The sequence below is a fragment of the Mus caroli genome, chromosome 16 (genome assembly GCF_900094665.2).
Source record: "Mus caroli chromosome 16, CAROLI_EIJ_v1.1, whole genome shotgun sequence".
NCBI classification, from domain to species: Eukaryota; Metazoa; Chordata; class Mammalia; order Rodentia; family Muridae; genus Mus; species Mus caroli.
The window spans coordinates 28,086,080-28,107,897 of NC_034585.1; the positions used below are offsets into that span (position 1 = coordinate 28,086,080).

The following is a 21,818-nucleotide window of genomic DNA, read 5'->3' on the forward strand; positions in this document are numbered from 1 at the left end:
TTTGTAGGTTATAGGAGGGGAGAGGGGTGGATGTCAGGGAAGTTTCACGGGACTGTGCAGAGAGATGAGCTAGAACTCAGGGCTGGACATCAGAATAAAAGTGCAGAAGAGACCCAGCTCACCCAGGACTCTGCACGTCTTCTTCCTTGTCAAGTAGGAGAGCAGCTGACTAGACGTCTACACAGCTCCACAAAAGGTCAGACACCCTGGACTAGAAAGCAGCACAGAAACTACTCATGCCAGGTCACACTGGGGGCGCTGGGGACTGACACACCTGGCTTTGTAAAGATCACCTCTGGCTTGGTAATTCCACCCGTGGGAAGACACCATGTGAAACAATCCTAAAGAAAGAAGATAATCTATCTGCATGTGGACATATACCATAGTCTAATTTACAATGTTAAAAAGCCGCTGGCGAGATGGCTCAGTGGTTAAGAGCACTGATTGCTCTTCCAGAGGTTCTGAGTTCAATTCCCAGCAACCACTTGGTGGCTCATAACCATTTGTAATGGGATCCAATGCCCTCTTCTGGTGTGTCTGAAAACAGCTACAATGTACTTGTATACATAAAATAAATAAGTCTTTGAAAATAAAAACAATATTAAAAAGCCAACAGGATGCACTGAGCCAGCCCAGGACAGGGATTAATGGTAAAGTGAGCCAAGCTTCATCTAGTTACCCAACACCTGGGAAACGGTCAGACTGTAATCACCCAGCATGGGACAGTGAGACATTAACGACTTGGCTGATGCCATCACTTGCGTGCACGTCCTCTGAGTTGAAATGAAATCAGCTTCATACTCTGATGTAAAAGACGATTCAGAAGAATCTGAAAGCAAAGTGTAACTTCTACCTTGCCGAAACCTTTGAAATACACGTCAGAGAGATAGTGGAAATTAGCAGTAATTAGCGATGCTGATTTATATATTCATAAAATTATATATGAATCTTTTAAAATGGAAAAAGGAGAGAAGGGTGTGCCTCAAGAGGCTGAGCACTTGCCTAGCACACATGAGGACCTGGGGAGGTCCCGAGGACAAGGGAAAAACAGACATGATTTTAAAGTTCCTTAGGTCCCTGGGGTGGCCGTATGCTAAGCAGTAAGGAGGTCAGACAGTTCACAGAAACCTAAGTGCCATCTTGGGAACTCTGGTCACCAAGTCTGTTCACATGGGTCTGGGAGCACAAGCTTAATCCTGCCTCCCAGGTCCCACCCACCTCACTCTCACTTTCCTGAAGGGGTGGGGGGAAGAATGCCCAGAAACAAACTAAATAACCAAAATAGCAAGAAATTAACAGTTCAACAGGAACAAAGCACAAAAGCAATGTCTACGATGCACACATAAACACAAAGAAGAGCAGAAAGAACCAACTCAGGATAGCATCTGTGATGCCCGAAACAGAGTCCCTTCGAAAAGCGCAGGGATTCCAAACTGCTCAGCTGGCAGGGACAGTGGCAATGTGGCCAGCATCCAGACTTCCTAAAAAACACAGCCCGGACGCTGCAGGAAGCACAACACTGCTTGCTCTCTTTATGACCACAAAGATTTAGTAAGTCCTATGACTGCTCTTCGTAAGTAGATCGTGGGTATATGCATGAATACATCTCTGGAAGCACATTAACATTTGGCTAAAGAACCTAAGAAAACACTGGGTATTGGTTTAAAGGAGCTCCTTCCACTTCTGGTAGGTCCCAGGCGGCCTATGTTACCTCAGTCAGAGCCACGTACACAGCTGGAAGAAGAGCAGGGGCCAGCACGTGACCATGGATTCGAAGGGAAAAGGAGCCACATCTGTAATGGGCATTCCCAGAAAGGTCTCATCTGGGTCACCTGAAGGGACAGAAAGCTATCTGGAGAGGCAGGGTTCTAAACCAGACAGCCATGACTTTGAAGACTAGCTCTGCCACTTGAATGACTATATAAGCCATAAGTAGAAGACAAAGTTTTAGTTTGTGTGTCATTCACAGGACTAGGAGATCAAGCAAGGGGACAAAGCTGCACCTGGCTACTTGGAGGTCCCTAGCCCCTGCCTCCCTCAGAAATAGTGGGTGTACCATCCTGAGCCCTGACACCCCAGGGCGTTGCCCGTGGTCGTCCTGGTTACCTTTGGGCATGATCTGGTGCATGGCAACCGAGAGGAAGAAGATGGAGTCACTGTAGTAGGTCCCTGAGCCAGCACTGAAGTACTTCTGCATGGCCTCCACGACAGGGAAGAGCTTATCTGTCAGCACAGCAACATCATGGAAGATGACCTGTAGTGGGAAGCAAGGAAACCCCAACAAGTCAGCCAAACGTCTCTCTCCAAGTTCTAGACACTTGACACACACTTGAGCCCAGGACGCAGAAACAGACGGGGTGGAGCTAAGAGGATGCTGGTGGCGACTGAGGGCAAAGGCAGTGGGGAAGGACACTAAGGAGCAGAGTCCAGGCAGCCAGGCTGGCAAGGACACTGTTAGGGACCGGGCAGTGGTCATGTGGCAGGAGAGAAAGGAGTGGGACAAGCTCTCGGGTCCCTTTCGAGTTCCAAATGTCACGGCAAGAAGCCTGGCTCCCATGCCAGCAGGAGGCAGGTCAGGTGTAGGCACCGCCGGGGACATTTTCAAACAGGTGAGCTCCACCCCCTCTTACCTTCCCATCAGCCATAACTCTGCCCAGGTTTCTTTCCCACGTGGTCACGCTCCCTGGTTGTTGATCATGCCTGTGGTCTTGTGCCCAGCCCTAAGCCATTGGTTCCCCGGCCAATGGCGTCTGCTTTTGTGCTCTTGCTCTAGATTTCTAACATTTCTTATTTCTCTCCAAACTGTATTTCTTTTAGTTCACATTTATTTCTGTCCTCAGTCTCTTTCAATTTCTAAAACATCACTGAGCTTAGTTTAGCCAGGGATGGTAGCTCACTCGTGTGAGATCTAACACTCAGGAGGCTGAGGCAGAAAGTTTGCTCTAAGTTCAAGTCCAACCTGAGCTACAAAGTGGGTTCCAGGCCAGGCCAGTTACAGACTAGAACCCTGCCTCAAAACAGCAGGAAACCCAATGTCTCTACCACTTCAGTTCTGCTCCCTACCGTCGGCTTCCTGCAGCTCGAAGGCCGTGCCTGCCCAGAGAAGCTTTGCTGTTTCCTAACCTTCTGCCCCCGAGCTGCTGCTTTCCTTCACGCCTGCCTTTCTGGCCATTCTCTCCCCCTGGCCTTCTCTTTCTGTGGGTTGCTATTTCTCAACACCAATCCCAAATGGCCTCTCTCCCCCACACCTCGCAGCTTCTGGCCCTGCCTGTGCTCCCCGTCATGGTAAACCTCATGCTCTCTGAACATCCTCACAGTCATTTTCCAAACACACAGATTTATATTTTTCTTCTGAGCTTCAAAACCTCTGAAGCTCACTGTCCTCAGGTCCAAACCTCCCAGCAAGACCTGCACTAGTAGCTCTAAGTTCCCTCCTCACTGCCTTCATGACTAGAAAAGCTGAACCCTTGCCCTCAGCCTGCCCCATCAGTCGCCTCTTTAGGACCTGTATCCTTCCCATGTGTGGAACTCCCTCTCCAGCCTTCCTTTCAGCCTTCACACCACCTCCCATGATCCTCCAGGGCCCTCCTGCAACCCATCTTACATGGGACTTCACTGGCTATGACTGTCCCCTGCCCTGTAACAACCGCTACATCCGCGCCAGGCCATGGACCCGGGTTTGTAACCTGAAGGAACAACACTCTGGGCAAGAGCCTGAGTCCCTTCGTGGGTGACACAGGAATGGCACCTGAGTCCCTTGTGGTGACACTGAGGTGGCTGAGGATATGCACCCAGCTCAGGGGCTGCTAAGCTGCTCTCATTCGTTAGCCTCACATCCTGTCCCTGACCGTGTCCTGTCCCCTCAGTCTCTCTCCTCACACATCAGGCATCACCCATGTGACAGCCTTCCCAGCACACAAGGGGCTGGAATAGACAAGGCGCTAAAAGCACAGGAGGGCTCTCAAGGGCCAGGCATCTCCACAGTCATTAAAGTGGAAAGGGAAGAGGTGTGTGTTTGTGTGTGTGCACACACATGTGTGTACACACTTGAGTGCTAGTGTGTGTGAGGTGGGGGGGATATACATGAGGGCAGGGCCTGCCTCAGCTACAGCCAAGCCCAGAGAAGCAAAGTCCTGTCAGCAGCCAGCTTTCTCCACCCCCAGCCTCATATCACCCAAGCTTCCCCAGCAATAACTATATCCTGTCAGCATTAATAGATTTATTGAGGACAAACAGATTGCCAGTACATTTGTTCCAAGAGCTGTACTGTTTAGCCAGCTCCAGTGAATATTTCAGGTAATGAATCTACTTAAAGAAAAATGAATATATTCCAAGGATATACTCAGACAGCAGGCAGCAAGCCACAGACACCGAGTGTGAATCAAATGCCCAGTCTCCTGAGCAGGAAGACGGTCTGCAGACTGCACGCCCCTCCAGCACCATCAAGCCAGGACACCACGGCCACAGCCCAGCCCAGGCTCCAGCCTGGCTGAGGGCTGCAGAGCCCCACCTCAAGAGCTCCTGGAAGAACTGCCACAGAACCTAGGAACCCAGGGCTGTAAATAGCTGGCTACTGAAGGCAGTCAGCCAGTGAGTGGGCCAGAGCAGTGACTTCTGTCAATGCAAAAGTGTGATTTACAGGGACGCAGACATTAAGCATCAGGACACCATTTGTAACACATCTTAAATCTTCAAAACCTATTACTTATAAAAGCATTACCTACCCTCAACCTAAGATCCTCTTCCCCAAACCCTTTACACTGACTGAGTCACCAGAGTGTGCCATCTCTCATGCAGGACAGAGCCCATTCTGAGCTCATCCCACCCCAGTGACTTACCAAGCGTACAGCAGGACAGCTGGTTTTCTAATCAGCTTTTAATCAGACATTTTTAAGCTCTCATTAATTTCCTCTTATCAGCGATACTTAAAGGATTTGTTCATAATAGTATTTCATATCAATAATTACAGGCTATCAGGAATACTAACTAAATCTGTAAGTCCCTTTGTCTCCTTTTATTTTAAAAGTCCAAATTCAGTAAAGACAAAGTATTCATATTCTACGTGTCCTCAAAGAGTTTGTTGTTCAAAATATAAAGTATGTATGGAGGACACTCTGTATACCATAAGAGGCTCTAGGAAGACAACTAGAATGGATGGTTCTCAAAGGGGGGCATCTGCATTCATCTTACCATGCACAGCATATTCTTGTTGTTGTTGTTTTGGGTTTTGTTTTTGTTTTGTTTTGTTCTTTCAAGACAGGGTTTCTCTGTGTAGCCCTGGCTGTCCTGGAACTCACTCTGTAGACCAGACTGGCCTCGAACTCAGAAATCCGCCTGCCTCTTCCTCCCAAGTGCTAGGATTAAAGGTGTGCGCCACCACTGCCCAGTGCACAGCATATTCTTAACACTTCCAGCCTTGGAAACTGGTACAAACAATCACAGCTGATCATGTGCCAGGCAGGAGTAGACACGCCGCCCCAAACCCTTAGCTCGGAGTGAGGAAAACTCATTTGTCAAATGACAAGCCCACTGGGAACCAGACATGGCCACGCTCCTAAAGCCAGGGAGGCAGGTAATGAGCTGGCTCTGGGCATGGGAAGGCATGGTTACCAGGAAGCCCTGAGGCTGCCAGAGGAGAAGCAGCTCTTGCAGCTGCAGGTAGCAGGGCCAGTCAGCCAGGGACGGTGTGTGTGTGTGTGTGTGTGTGTGTGTGTGTGTCATCCTCAACCACAGGAGAGAAGAAACTGACCCTACAACCATTCATCTCCCGCAAGAACGACTAATATGTCTCCACTGTCCACAGGGTTCATATCCAGCATGGAAGGATGCTGCAGCAGCATCCAGACCCAGCCAACAAGCCCACCATCAAGAGAACTGTCCACCAATGGGGATAAGCAAACATCCCTGCCCTAGTGTGTTTCCTGTTGCTGAGACAACACATGACCAAAAGCAATGTGGGGAGGGAAAAGGTTTACCTCATCTCACTGCTTATAGTCCATCATCAAGGGAAACCAAGGCAGGAACTCAAGTCAGGAGCCTGACGCAGCAACCACAGAGGCACGTTCATTTCTGGCTTGCTCGCCATGGGCTGCTCAACTGCATCTGTTATATAGCCCAGGCCCACAGGCCCCTAGGTATCTTCCATAGTGGGCTAGGACCTCCTCTATCAACTGCCAATAAAGAAAATGCTTCTACAGACATGCCCACCATCCAACAAAAAGGAGGCAATTCCTCAACTGAGATTCATTCTTACCAGGTATGTATAGGTTTGTGTTAAATTGATTAAAACAAACAAACAAACAACTAAGCAACACAATCCCATATCATTACCATGCCCTGGGCACCAAGTCTGGGCTGGATTCCCTCCAGAGATATAAGATCAACGGCTCCAGAGACTCAAGAGACACAGGTCATTAGTAAATCCCAGTCCAGGCTTCAACGGCATGATGCTCTAGGTGTCAACTACCTCTCTAGGTGTCAACTACCTGAGGCAACTTTCACCCATCTCAGGTAAGGCACACAGGAGTGCCTGAGACATGCAGACACTAGCACTGCCACTGTCAGTAAGTCAGAAAGATTTTCCATGCAGAGTCTCCAGACATGAGATATCTCTAGATATCAGTGTCCTAGCTGGACCGAAGGAAATTACAGATGCCATCCTGCATACTTAGACACTTAATGTTGCCAAGTACACCCAGACCTGAGCAGCTGATATGGAGGACTCCTGGGGTGACTGGCCACCCATCTAGTCAAATCAGTGAGTCTGGGTTCAGTGACAAACCTCGTCTAAAAACAAAGTGAAGTGACTGAGAAAAACACCTGACAGCAACACACATACGTGCATATGCCATTCTCTCTCTCTCTCTCTCTCTCTCTCTCTCTCTCTCGCACACACACATACATACATACACACACACACACACACACACACACACAAGCAAACAGAGTCAGAGAAACAGAGACAAAGACAAAGACAGAGACAGAGAGAGAACCAACTCCTAAAGAGGTCTTAAAGGATCGGTAAGAGTCACTAAAAGGGACATGTACTTCACACTGGGAAATGATATTTCTCCAGCCTACTCCCTGCTGACAGCCTCCCCTTTAAGGCCATCTGGGAGGACATGAAATAGCAGGTAGGCCTTTCCTGGTGACAAGCACTGGACACATTCCCAAAGAGGGGCTGCTCTCCCTGTGGGTGTTAACTTCTCCTGTAGAGAGGCAAGCACCTACTCACCTGAGATGGACACCAACAACAGACCAAAGTAATGATCTCACCCAAGCCTAGCTGAGCCCATGAATCATTGTGCTTACTCACAAGAGCATGGTGAGGAGCTACTTAAAGGAGCACGGGTGACCCTAAAGCAGCCAATTTTACCAAAGCCAGTATGAAGTCTTCCTATAGCTGCATAAATGGAGTCACATAAGCAAGATGTTTGTAAAAAGAATTATCCTTGTGTTATTCAAATGCTGATTTCTCTGCCCTCATATCATCTTACAATCCCGACCTGGCATTATAATGTTTATTCCAAATATCTCCTGTTTCAAGTTTGTGTAAATAATGCTTACCATTTATTCTCTGCCTTGTCAATAAAAACTGATCAGCCAATGGCTGGGCAGATAAGAGAATAGTGTGGGACCAGCTAGGCGAGGGGAACAGACAGAAGAGTCCGGGGTGAGGGGGAGAGGGGGATTCAGTCACTAGGAGGTGAGAGGAGACAGCATCGGAAAATACACTTAAAGCCCAGAGAGCCAGATCAATACTAAAATGCAAGTATCTCAGGGATTTTGGTTGGAAGGTTCAGAGGATTAAAATAGATCAATGCCTGCTCAAGTACTGTGCTTGACTAAATAAATCTACGCATTCATTTGGGAGCTGGTTGGGAGTAGAGAAAAACTAGACACTTTTAAAAACACCATCACATAGTCCCGGTTCAGTCGGCCTTCCACACTGTATAGACTAACACTTTCCCAAACCACGCGCCACTGTGGCAGAACTACCCACAGCTGGGAGGGAGGTGCCAGGGAGCGGCTAAATCTCAGGTGAGTGTCTAGGCACCTTCCCACCCCCTGCTTCTATAACAGAATGCCAACAAGCCTGACCTTGAGGGTCGTGTGCAAGTAGTCACAGCTGTTTCTGGCCGGTGGAGATGGTATGGGCCACTATGTTGTGTGGGGACGGCAAACAGCAGCACTCTACACTAAGAAGGGCAGGTCCTCCATTATTATCCTGGCCCAGAAACACTCTTCAGGACAAGTGGGAAAAGAGTACAACAGAATGAGTTGTTCTGAGGGCTGTAGGGGAGGAGGAGGTGGGCTCCATCACGTGCTGTAGCCACGCAAGGCTAGCCAGTTCACAAATACACCACTAACCTGTGAGAGCTCAGTAACCAATCCCAACAAGAGCTGCAGGAAAAATGGTTTCCTGAAGGAAAAACAAAATCCACCCATCAACTACATGATGAATGGGTTGCCTATCTCTACGTAGGAAAGAAAACTGTGCTGGCGAACTTTCAACCCTACAGACATGACAAGCGCCTGCATACTGCAGGGTCTTCACACTGGACATCTCTTCTAGATCTTTCTTTCCATTTAGGTACCAAGGCACATGGTGCTAAGATCCCATCTTTCACTACAAACTGTAGCTAAGAGCCACAGCCCAGTAACACAGATGCACCACACACATTTACACACCACATGCATACAATCAGCTCTGGCCAAGGCATTAGCAGCTTCAGTGTTGTCTGTAACAGGTATCACCAGCTGACACTGCATACTTTTTTGAGACAGGGTTTTTCTGTGTAGCCCTGGCTATCCTGGAACTCACTCTGTAGACCAGGCTGGCCTCGAACTCAGAAGTCCTCCTGCCTCTGCCTCCCAAGTGCTGGGATTAAAGGCGTGTGCCACCACTACCTGGCTCACAGCACACTTTGACATGTCCCCAGCTCTTGGCTGGGCTGTGAGGCACAGTGAAGGCGGGACTTTGTCCGCTATTCACTGTTGCATGTGCACCTCTCAGCAGAGTACATCAAGGCTACGGGACTCGACACCCGCTGAGATCTACTGAAACTGCAGGAAGATGGGCAAAGTGGGCAGACATGACCAGCCCAGAAGGAAGCCTGCAGGATCTGCTCCCAGGAGAACCCAAGAAACAGTCCAGGATCCCCTCTGGCCCTGAACGCACCTAAGGAACAGAAATTTCTAGTTCACAGGAATTATTCTGAACCTGTGGGAGCACAGTCCTTCTTTACCTTTAACCTGCTAGTTAGGGTGTCATAGATCTTACAGCCAACCTGGGAGCTGCTTCACAGTAGCTGTGCCTGGTTCTCAAAAGTTACTTCTGAAGTCGTGTCAGAGGTGTTTCCTTAAATGAAGACTCCCTAGACTGGGGAGCGACGACAGATCTGTGAGTGACAGACCAAGAGGACAAGAGACCACTGATCTCTCGGTTTTTAATCTCTAATGAGTCCCCACAACTGCACCAGTCATGTGTGGTGAATGCTGCCCTCTCCAATAACTTTAACTTTGGAAAGAAAGACCACTTGGGATAAGAGAACAAAGCTCTGCCTTTGTGAGTTCTAAATGGAAAAAGGTAACAGTGAGATCTTAGGAGAAAAGAAACAGCACTGTGGCGTGTGACTTTTACCACTTTTGCAAGATGTCCCTCATGAGTGGAACTCAGCCTGACAGAAGTGCAAGTGGCCGGAGAGGAGCCAGAGCCTATCCAGCTAATTCCTAAAGGCATTCCAACTTCACTCACAGTTCAGAAGGGAGAGCCCCGTCTCTGGTCCTCGCTGTGCCCACCAGGACAGCACCCCTGCTGGCTCCCTCCACCCACTTCCACTGACACTGCCCCATCTGTCACTCCCAAGTATTCCTGTAAGAGTCCCAACATTTTAGCTTTTATCCCCATTTAGGTTTTATCCTCAAACTCAGAAACCTCTTTTTGAGAGCGGTAAGGAGAAATACAACTCAAATGAGATGGGCCTCAGGGAGAGTGCATAAAGGAAGGCTGAACCAGCACCAGGGGGCCGATGCCTCCTACACATGCCTCCTATGCCTCCAATGTGCCTGCCAGCTTCAACTGCTGACCCGGGGAGTCTCCAGCTTCAGTAGGCAAGGCTCTCACGAGGGGGCCTGGCTAGCCTATAACTGTGTGCCCTGACCCCAGGGAGTCAGAATCAGGATCTGGAACCAGGCTGGTGTATTGTACTGGGACCTCAGTCACCTTGAGAAGGAAATGGTAGTTGAGGCTCTTTGCTTGATGCCAGGCACAGACAAACTCAGCTCCAGAAATCACCCTGCAGGAAGGCAACTGGCAGGTGCCAGAGTACACAAAGTCAATGAGCAAGGTGTCAAAGAGGTCCGAAGACCATTTCCTGTGGGGAGCAGGTACAGGCTGCTGAGCAGTGCCAGCACCATGCACCTAGCTGTGAGGCGCTGACAGCCACCTCTCAGGGAGGGAGGGAGGCTCCTCTGCCTGCTTAGTACTGGAAAGGGCTCCTCACTCCTGATTCTCCCTCCTGCATCATTTCTGACCTTAGCACACTGTACAGTGCATTCATCGGCCTCTCCTAGAACAGTCATAGAGTGAAAACTAACCCTTTAGAGCCCCTCCCTTCTCTATGTCCCTGGCAACAGTGTGGGCAGCTTCAGTAGCCCATTTAATCTGCACAGAATGTAAACTCCTCCACTAGGGCAGGCCACAGTCTCTGTCTGTCCACCTCTTCCCTTCTCTGAGGAACCCAAGCTCCTTTACAGTACCTGGCACACACAGAGCCCATGGTAATACGGGCTGTTGAGTTTTAGAGAGCTGACAAATCGGGCATGGCTCACATTGATTGATTGATCCTTTGTCTCAAGGGCTGCAGCAGCCCCAGGCTTCCCTCCATAGTTATAAACCTGAATTCAGCTAACAACACTGGACTCTGAGCACACCTCTCAAGCTACAGGAAAGCAGACCGTTTAGCTGGGCACAGGTGTTTTGTAGCTTAGGGAGGAGACAGCGGGTCACAGGGAGCCCTAGGTACTGCCTCTGTCAAGCCAGGTTCCCCTAAGACCAGCTAGCCTCTGAAGGCTCATTCCTAGAAGTCATAGCTAAGCGGAAGTGCAAAATCAAAAGAAGCAACAAGTCCACCGCACAGAGCATGGCCTGATTTCTTCAGGCTATAAGGTCAGGCTGCTTAACTTAAAGAGGGGGAGAGGGGGAGCTGTGATCTAACACCACCTTAAAGGGGAGGCCTTTGATTTAATACCACCAATTCAACCCTCTGGATTCAGACAGGAAACTGGATGCAGTGGGGTTGGGCAGCAGTACAGGCTGCAAGGCAAGTCACAGGAGCAGCCACAGCCAGGCCCAGGGCCTTTACATGCAACTCTGGGAACTGAACAGAGAAGGCCCAAGTAAAAGGCTATCCCCACTAAGACGGGCACCCCTCCCAATACCCCTCTCTCAGACACTGCAAAGTGGAGAAAATTACACAAAGTTTCTACCCAAAGCCTGCCAGTCATCACGAACGGCTGCCTCCTACATATGCTGAAGTAAGGTTTAGGGTGGCAAGATGAGAGCCACCTGGCCATCATCTAGAGGGAAATGGATAAAACAAGGAAGGTCTGCCCATAATAAAACACTACGTGGCAGTTGTAATGACCAATGAGGTCATTTCTATAACTGTTTAATAACACAAAACATAAGGTCCTAGTTTGCTTTCTACTGCAGTGATGAATGCCATGACCAAACGCAGCCTGGGGTGAGAAGGGTTAATTTCACTTCCACATCACAGCCGGGATCCAAGGAAGCCAGAGCAGGAGCTCAAGGCAGGATCCTAGAGGCAGGAACTGAAGTGGAGACTGCTGAGGAGCTCTGGTTACTGACTTGTTCTCTCTGGCTGGCTCAGCCACCTTTCCTATACACACCAGAACCACTTGCCCAGGACTGGCACCACCCACAGTGGGCCAGGCCCCGCAGACTTGCCTACAGCCAATCGGATAGAGGCATTACTATCTCAACTGAAATTCCCTCTTCCCAGAAACCTCTAGCTTGTGTCAAGTTGACAGAAAAACTGACCAGCACACACAGTAAGTACACACCACAGATGATATGGAAAATACAAATAAAAGTAAAAATAAACATATTTACAAGACACCCAACTTCTTTGTCATGTAAGACAAGGAATATCCAAAGGGAACCGACTAGAAGACACAAGGGTGAGATTCAGCCACAGCTGGATTTTACTGCTGAAAAAAAAAGAATCTGACTCAGACAAAGCAAATGCTAGCGCCTACAGCAGGCCTGTCCTCCACATCTGGGCACACGACCACCAGCATCAGTTCTCCCACATCACGACTGAGCTCTGCCTGCCTGGGGCTCCCAACTTCAGTGACAAGAAATGGTCAAAGGTGAGCCAGGAGAGCCTATATGGACCGGGCCTACGGGAGACATTCTCACCCAAAGCCTAATACATCCTGAGGTCCTGTCTCAAAAAGTCAGAAACTCACAAAACAGCTTAGAAAATAAAGGTGATGGCGTACTACGTGAACAGTGAGTGTGAAACGGAAGCGCCATGACCCTACACCACGGCATACAGGTTCCATACGTGACATGAACAGAGATTAACCCACCCCACCCCACCCCACCCCACCCCACCCCACCCCACCCCCAGTCACACCAAAATTACACCAGCAAGTGACAAAGTCGCAGAGCATGGGAAAGTGAGGCGGGTTTCTGAGAACATGACTTTTAGCTTCCTACCCTCTGGAAAGAGGGTCAGGAAGGCTCTTGGGGTCCACGGCCCACCTCTCTCTGGGCTCCGTCTCATATCCTCACAGCCCTTTCTCCCCTGGACCTGGGACCAAGCCTCAGAGCAGAACATTCCCACGGGCCAACAAGCTGTTCTCTCACACTTCCGGGTGTAACAGATCCCTCCAGAGCTCTGTGAATCAAGTCCAGATGCTGCACGCATCACACAAGAGGACGGGAAACCAGCAGTTATAGAAACCAGGAGGTGCAACAGCAAGAGCTTCCAATTTTGACAAAAGAAACTGTTGGTATTCTGTCTAGACTCCACCCCACAATTCCTGGCAGCAGCCAGGTAGGCTTGGCCCAGTATAAATGGGGCTGCTTGCCCCTCCTCTCTCTCTAACCCTCTTACACTCTTGCCTCTCTTCTTACCTCTTTCCCCCTTGTGCCCCCTCTCCCCACCCCCTTTCCCCCTCTTTCCACATGGACATGACTGGCCTCCACTTATCTACTCTCTCCCTCTCTCTATCTTTCTCTGGCTCTACTACTCTTTTAACTCCCCTCCCCGTGCCCTGAATAAACTCTATTCTATACTATGCAGGTGTGTGGCTGATCCCTCAGGGGGAAGGGATGCCTTGGCATGGGTCCACCGAGGCATTCCCTTCTCCCCATACCCCATCAGAACATATTCTTAGAGCTCTTTCTCTTTTTATGATCACAAGAGAAACCAGTTTGTTGTTTGCTCTGAGAAGAGCCCTGAGAGTGAACAGCTGCATTACTGGTACTTCTGGTCAAGGCTGAGATGCTCTGTGTGCCTGGAGGACCAGAAAGGAGACAAAACCAAGCGGCTTCAGGTCCTTGGCAATGACTGCTCAGGACACTTAACTCACATCTGGCTATTTACACTTTGTTGGGGTCCAAAGGCCCCAGCCAGGTTGAGTTTTCAGTTGTGACAGGTAGAGTAAAACAGTGTCCTTCAAGATGTCCCAGTGATTCCAAGGACAAGTTCCACCCACAAAGCAGAGACAGACCCTAGGGTGGACAGTGCTCAGGCTGGACTATGTCGGGTTACCCAGGATTCCCCACCTTCCACAAGCTCAACAAACACTCCCACGGGCATGGCCCATAGATGTTGGGGGGCCCAGAACTCTGGCCTCAGCACAGGCATCGGCAGTGACCAGCCCCACCAATGACTAGGGAGCAAAGCCCACTGAACACGCCATCTGTTAGGCATACCTCACAACAAGGAGTCACCTCCTACAATAACCAGTCTCACCTCCCCAGCGTCTTCTCTGCTGCTCCAGAACCATATCCCACACCTTCAAGCTTGTTCCTCTTCCACTGACAACCCTGTGCACAGCAGGGTGTGACACTACTCAGATGGGCCTGGGCTCAGGCAGTGTGTCACTCTTATTTAGCAGGGACACCAACTGAACATAGTATGTGGCTTGGGCCTTCTCTGCACACACAGCCAGGCTTAGGCACAGCACCTGCTATAGAGCTCAGAGGATGATAAATAAGTGGCAACCTGGCGAGCAAGGCCCTGGGAAGGCATGCCAGGGACAAGCACAGCTTCCCTGACACAGGACATGGACTTCAGAGACCTCTTAGGACACAGGGTAGCCTTACCTATGGGCCCTACCAATTACCTCCTGGGTGCTGGACATGGACGGGTCCTCTCCCCATACTCAGTCACTTGATTTATGTGTCCCTTGTGCAGCCGAGGAAGTCACACAGAGAAGGAAAATAACTACCTGTGGCCCCTGGAGAGATGAAGGACAGTCAGAAGCTGAGCCACACCCACTTATACCAACACCAGAGTCCTTCAGCAAACCCATGCCACTCCTACATGAGGCCACACAAGAGGGAGAGAGAAGCCAATGTGATCTCTACCCCCAGGACTCCCCATCTAGCCCTCTCCCCGTGTGGCAGGCAGAGGTAGTAGGGTAACAGCGGCATCAGTCTAAGCATTAGAGGAACAGGCACTCAAGAGGGCCGTGTGGATGCTCCAGGCAGTGTTTGAGCTGGAGAGGAAGCCAGGTGCCCTGGTTTCATTCTTGTTTCTGTGGTAAAATAACCTGAAAACCCCAGCTTGGGAGAGAAGGCTTTATTTGACCTCATAAATCCAGGTTACAGTCCACCACAGCAGGGCGACACACGTGCCAGGACCACGGCTGATCACATCGTAGCCACAGGCAAGAGCAGAAAGAATGACTGCATTTCTGGGGCACTGCAATATCAGATCCTCCAGGTCCTCATCCAGCACCTGGGACTTGTAAGTTACTTGGTTCCCCAAAGGGCTTGGGCCCCCACGCCTGCAGCTCTCCTTAGCAAATGCCCCATAGCACTGGCATCTCCATCTCCTGGGGTTTCCACTACAACGAAGGCTTCGTGTTCCCAGCTTTACAAAATGGCCTTTGAGGGCTGCCCCACAGGAACACGAACCTGCTGAATGGTTCCTAGCCCTGGCTGTTCTCCATGATCCCCTCAAGCTTGTGTCTGTTATGTCTTCCAAACCAGGACACTGTGAAGGACACTTGTGAGGTTGCCAGGTTCTGCTACCAGCATGAGATATTGACTAGCCTCCTTGGCTACAGCAACATCAGTCCCTGTGTGGACCCTGAAGAAATATCCTTCTACCTACCAGCAGGGTGGAAGGCTTCCTTACCATGGTGCTGAACACTCCATCAATCAGGGCTGCTTCATCACAGCCAGCTGTACTGGCTAGTTTTGTGTCAACTTGACACAGCTGGAGTTATCACAGAGAAAGGAGCTTCNGTTGAGGAAATGCCTCCATGAGATCCAACTGTAAGGCATTTTCTCAATTAGTGACCAAGGGGGAAAGGCCCTTTGGGGGAGGGGGGGAATCTCTGGGCAGGCAGTCTTGGGTTCCATAAGAGAGCAGGCTGAGCAAGCCAGAGGAGGCAAGCCAGTAAGGAACATCCCTTCATGGCCTCTGCATCAGCTCCTGCTTCCTGACCTGCTTGAGTTCCAGTCCTGGCTTCCTTGGTGATGACAGCAGCATGGAAGTGTAAGCCGAATGAACCCTTTCCTCCCCAACTTGTTTCTTGGTCATGATGTTTGTGCAGGAATAGAAACCCTGACTAAGACACCAGTCTAAACACCATCCGACCTCTGCCAAGCAAACCAGTCCATTATCTTTAAACTTAACTTCCCTTAGACTCTCGGGATATGAGCAAGATGAAGATAGGTTCCTGGTCAAAGAGCATACAATGGCCCCTAGCCCTGTTCCCAACAGAGTCCTTGCTCCCCTCTGAAACCTTATGAGCTTGAGACCCCAGTGTCTGTTTCTCTCAGCGTCCTTCCAAGTTCCCTACTAGAACAGCTCACTAAGATCTGCTCCCAGCTTCCAGTGGCTTTTCTAGCCCAATGTACCAAATGTCTCCACATCACCCCTGCCCCAAACAGTTCGGGGTTTAACGCCACATAGTCAGGCTCACCACTTGTCAGTACTAATTTCTGTACCAGTTCATCTCTGTCACGGTGATAAAATACCCTGACTCCAACTCAGTTCACAACTCCAGGTCACAGAGTCTCCACCACAGCAGTGAAGGCATGATTCGGAGGATGTCACGCAGCTAGTCACATCTGGTCAACGGTCGAGAAGGACGCCTTCATGCTTACTACCCGTTTTTTTCAAAGCTATTTGTAAATTGTGTATCTGTGTGAGTGCATGCTGTGCACTCAGGTGTCCACGGAGGCTGGAAGAGTGTGTCTGAGCTAGAACTACAGGTGAGCATAAGCCACTGATGTGGGAGCTGGGAACTGAACCGAGGTCCTTCTGAACGAGCAGCTGCTGAACCCTCTCTCCAGCCCCACCTTCTCCATTTTAATGCAGGCCAGGACCCAAACCCAGGTCCCAGTGCCACCCACAGTGGGCTGGTTCCCCACGGTTAATGCACTCAAGCTTCTCCCCGTCATACCCAGAGGCTCATCAGATCTAGACAGTCCCTCACCAAGACTCCCTTCCCAGGGAGTTCTAGATTGTCTTAAGTTGACAATTTAACCCTCACACCATCAGAGATGGAAAAATCTAGAAGAGCTTCTGGGTGCCATGTGGATCACCAAGTCCAGAGACCACGGACGGGCACAGGCACAACTGGACTGCAGGGACGTGCAGGACCAGACAGGAGGTAGCAGTGGAGTCCTAGTCCACACAGCTATCCCGGCCCGACTCCCACCTCAGGTCCCAGAGGCCCAGAGCCAGGCAAAAGGCATCGGAACTCGGAGTGGCAAAAGGACAGAATGCCACTCCAGGGGCACAAGTCACAGCTGTCACTGCACACAGAACACATGCAGAATGACCACAGGAAAAGTGAAACTAAGCAAATGCATCAGGTTCCCTTGTCCAACTGTGTGATTTGAATAACAGTGGCTCCTATAGGCTCCTGTGTAAAGCTTGGTCCCTAGCTGGCAGAACTGTCTGAGAAGGATTAGGAGGGATGTGACCTTGTTGGAGGAGTTTCCAGTGAAATCACTGATTCCCAATGCACACTGCCCCCAGGAACAAACCAAAGCGAAGGTGGGCAGGGAGACATAGACCCCATGGAGACATTCATACACACACACACACACACACACACCTCTCCTATCTGCTGATCAAGAAGTGAGCTCTCAGCTGTTGCTACCTCCATGCCTTTGCTCTGCCATCTTGGGACTCTATCCCTCTGAAACAGTGAATGCTTTCTTTTGTAAGTTAACTTGATTATGGTGTTTTTATCACAATAGAAAAGTGACTAAAAGTGCCTTATGCAAGCCTGAGGCTTTTCCTGGGCCCCAATTTCCTCATGGGTAACTTGAAGGCACTAGACTTCTTCCAACCCAGACTTCCTGTGACCTGCCACCAAGTAAATGCAGGAGGTAGTGCCCCACACCAGAGCTGATAGAAGGTACTGAAAAGAGGCTCCCGCTAGCAAGACAGCACACAGGCTGGGGTAGGAAGGAGGGCGCCATGTCATGGCTCTGGAACCCAGTGCCTGCTTGTCACAAATTACTTGAAAACACTCCACCACCTGGTGAGGGGACCGGTCACATGTGTCAGCCCCCGGAACAATACACAGAGCACCCTGGTCATCGTTTCACTGGGGCTCCAGATCTTACAGAGCATCCCTGCTTCAGACAAATAAGAAGGAAACCACCCAAATCAACAGCCACGGAGGAAGGATGCAGTGTTCGAAGGTCAGAAGGTCAGGGGTCCGATCCCGAGGAGTCTGCCGCGGGCCAGGGGCAGCTGTACACTTTTGAGTAGAAAACACTCGCACACTAAGCATTCTGCAGACCAAGGGCAAGACCAAGGCAGGCTCCAACATGATGCCTGCTCCTCCTCGGGAGCTCTCGACTGAGGCAGCTGCTGTCATCCTCGCAGGAGAGAGCTGGGGAGATTCCATTCCTCAAGAGTGAAGCCAGGAAATCAACCAAAACCTCCTAGACTGTCTGAGGCTCGTTCCAGGAACTACCCCAGGAAGAGCTGAACAACAGCCTCTTCCCCTCATCTCCTAGCCTCTGTTCAGAACAAATTCTAGAACAGTGCTGGCAACTTCCTGGTACCCATTTTAGATCCCAGTAAGAGAACTGCTCACGTGACTCAGGGCTGGAAAGTCCCCACCCTTCTGCCACCATCTGCATAAAGGGCCTCCCAGAGGCTCGGATGGAGAACTTGCTAGTCAGCCTTGTGTGTTACAGGAAAATGACAGAAGGTGTAAGAGCAGAGACCCGTGGAGCTGTATGTACAGGCAGCAGAGGCCAGATTAGCACCTGAAGTCATCCACTCTGCCAGCCTGAGTGGCAACCAAAGGACACTCCTGTTTCCCAGCACTAGGGTTAAAGACAAGGGCCACCACATCTTGGTTTTTACCGGACTGCTGGGGAGGTGGGATCAGGTCTTCATGCTTGCCCAGTAAATATTTTACCAAATGAGCCATCTCCTAGCCCAGAGTGGGAATTCTTAATGAACTGGAGGTGAGCCCTTGGAAGTGAGTTCTTGCCTTCCTTTTTCCCTTCTTTCAATTCCCAAGCAAGTGAAGGGGGGTCTACACTGTGTGCTTCCTGCTGCTGCCATCTGACACCCCACCAGAGATCGTTAAAAAATGGTTTTGTTTGATTATGGGCTGAAAGGTTAAACCAGTTATCTAAAATGATCCTTGGTGGGCTAAGAATATAACTTGATGGTAGAGCATTTGCCTGGTATGCAAGAGGCCCTAGATGCAATTCCAGTTCAAATAAACAAACCAACCAACCTCCCTTTATAGACCGAATATCTGTTAGTTTGTTACTGTAATGGAAAAGTAATTAGCCCATCACTCACAGGTGAGAAGCTAAAGCTCAGACACACTAGGAAAGCAGAAGAGAAAGACCTGACCTCAGCCTGCGCATCCTGGGCCGGCCCTACCCACCAAGGTCTGGGCTGAGGGCAGGGGCTGAGGGCAGGGGCTGAAGGCAGGGACATGCCAGCAGAAGCTCCGGGCACACTAGGAACTTCCCTAGTTCTTACAGTAAGAGAAACAATAGGAGTATTCAGGATTTCTTCATAACGATGCAAGGAGGGGCAGCGGGGTTCAAATTCCTAGAAAGACATCTCTAAAACACCATGATCATCCTGGCTGGTCTCTGGTGGGGCAACCCCTACTGGAGAGCTGATGTCAACGGGGAGCCCTTCTGATTAGCGTGATCCTACACGCCTAGAAATAGTGCTCACAGACCATCAGTGAAGTGACACCCAGCAGCCCCCCACTTCCTGTAGCCCCAGGCCATAGCTCACCCTTACTGCCCACCTATCTGCATCTACCCCTGCAGCTCATTCTACCTGCCCTGAGCCCACATTCCTCCAGATCTGTCTTATCACTCCATGGAGACAGACATAAGAACTCTAGTAGCTAGCAAAGAGGCCAGGCTCAACACACCAGGGATAGGGGAAGGGACTGATGGATATGGGGTGTCAGAGCTGGGTAGGAACCCACACTAATAACACAATAAAAACCCAGCCTCCTGGGAGTGTAGGACTACAGAGAGCAGAGGGTTGGACAGATTCAGGAGAGGAAGCTTCCAGCCAAGCACAGGGGTGTGAAGTCATCCCTCCAGAAGCTGGGTGGGCAGAACTGCATGCAAGCCAGGCACCCTTGGGCATGGTCTCTACAGCTGCCCCTCCCTGTTGCTGGATGATTGGCTAACCCTGGCAGCAAACATTCCCTCTAACAGGCTCCCCGCACTGCTCGTTCACCTCTGCTGGGCAGAGGAGTCAGGGGCCTACCATCCCAGTGGCCTCTGCCTCCTTCTCTCCAAATCACCATCACTGGCTTCCTCAAGGCCCTTGCTCCCTCAGGCAGCCCCAAGCACGCCAGGAATCCCCTGTTTTGTCTTCCGGTCCCCCAGACAAGGGTGGAGTGGGACACCAAAGCCAAATTAGCATTATGCCTGATCTTTGTGCCAGTGTCCTGGGTGCCTACCAGTGACTCCCTTCTAGAACTGCATCTTGGTCAGGACCCTATCAAGCTGACCATTTGGGCAGGTCTCATTGACCCACCCCCCAACACATACATACACACATGCACACGCACACGCACACGCACACACAAACACACACACACGCAAGCATCCAGTACCAAAAGAGCCACAGAGTGTGAAGCCCCAGCCCACCTGAAGTGGGCAGGAGCAGAGAATATGAGCATGCCTTGCAAGCATGGAAGAGCGCGGGGCTTTTAGTGGCACGCTTGACCTTCTAAATCACTGGCCGTTTGTTTATACTTATCCAGTCCTCCACTAACACAATCTGTGTGCAATCAGACCAAGAAAACAACCTGAAAGACACCGAGAGGAGGTAAAGCAAGCCTCGTCTGTCAACTGTTAGTTCCCTCGAGTTCCAATGGAGCTCCTGGAAAGCTAATCACATTCACAGATGCAGCAAATCTGTCCACACCGCCTTCGAGGCAGAGCAAGCACAGACTGCGGCTCTCCCACTGACTCCAGAATAGCAGGCAGACAGTCAGAGCCTGCAGCCAGCACCAGGTAGGTAAGCTGGGGGCTCGGAGGGGACACAAGAGGGGTGAAGATTAGAGCCTCTTCCTTCTAGCAGCAAAGGCACGTGTCTATGGCACAGATACAGTCTATGCCCTCTCCTCCCTCCCCCATCTGACCTCATTGGCCTGACTAGTGCTTACAGGAGAAGGCAAGGATACAACAGAGTATCCAGTAAAGCACCCAGTTCCTGCTTCAGGGCAAGCAAGCAAGCAAGGCCCTGGAATGGGGGTAGGGAGCAGACAGGAAGGTACACTGTACAGAGACTGTGGAGGACACAAACTAACACAGGGTCCTGGAAGCAAACCTGGGCAAGCGCTGTTAGTGCAGGCTCACCGCACCACCCTCCAAGTGGCTTTGCCTTCTAGGACGCCGAGAAGGAACCTGCTCTCTCACACCTACTCAGGGACCCGAAGTAGCAGCCACCAACGTAGCACTCCCTTGCTGAGAGCCAGGTAGGGCTGTCACTGCAGCTCTCTCCCACAGACTTCTTGAAAGACCATACCATGAGGAAGAGGAAGTCATGAGTGTGCGGCTCAGAACTGTTACACCCAGGGCAGCTGGTCCCAAACGTCACATACTGGACTTGAACCCAGGTGCCAGGCTCCAAGCCACACATTTGCCTGAGGCATTTCCCTGGAGGACCCAGGATAGACTGTTAGAGGCAAGAAGGGCAGTGACCAAGTATGAGAAACAGGTTTCCCAGCTACAGGATCTGAGAAGACCAGGAAGGGAGGGAGGGCACAGAGCGGGGCACCTCTCCCAGCCTGAGGTCTCCTGTGCAGGGTTACAGATGCCAGACTCTGTGGCACTTCATTCCACCAGAGAGGATTGCTTAATTGGGGCTTTTAAACAGTAATCACCCCCAATAAATGAAACAAATGGCTTTAATTTGGAGCACATTAACAGCAAACATGACACCAGCTGACATGGCCTGGCTCAGCTGTTCTGAACAGGTAGAGCTGCTTCCTGTGGTGAGGCCCTTCAGGTCAAGAACTCTGCAGCCTGGGAAGATGATAGAGGCCAGGCCATCATCTGACAGGTCCTGAAA

General features: G+C 50.6%; 1 protein-coding gene across 1 annotated transcript in view; it reads right to left on the reverse strand.

Moving 5' to 3' along the window:
- Positions 1–21,818, reverse strand: part of Xxylt1 (xyloside xylosyltransferase 1) — a 122,228-nt gene that overhangs the window by 89,543 nt on the left and 10,867 nt on the right. Inside the window, exon 2 of the mRNA XM_021184930.2 lies at positions 2,107–2,254. Coding sequence (XP_021040589.1) covers positions 2,107–2,254 — 148 coding nt within the window. The remainder of the gene's footprint in view (positions 1–2,106; positions 2,255–21,818) is intronic.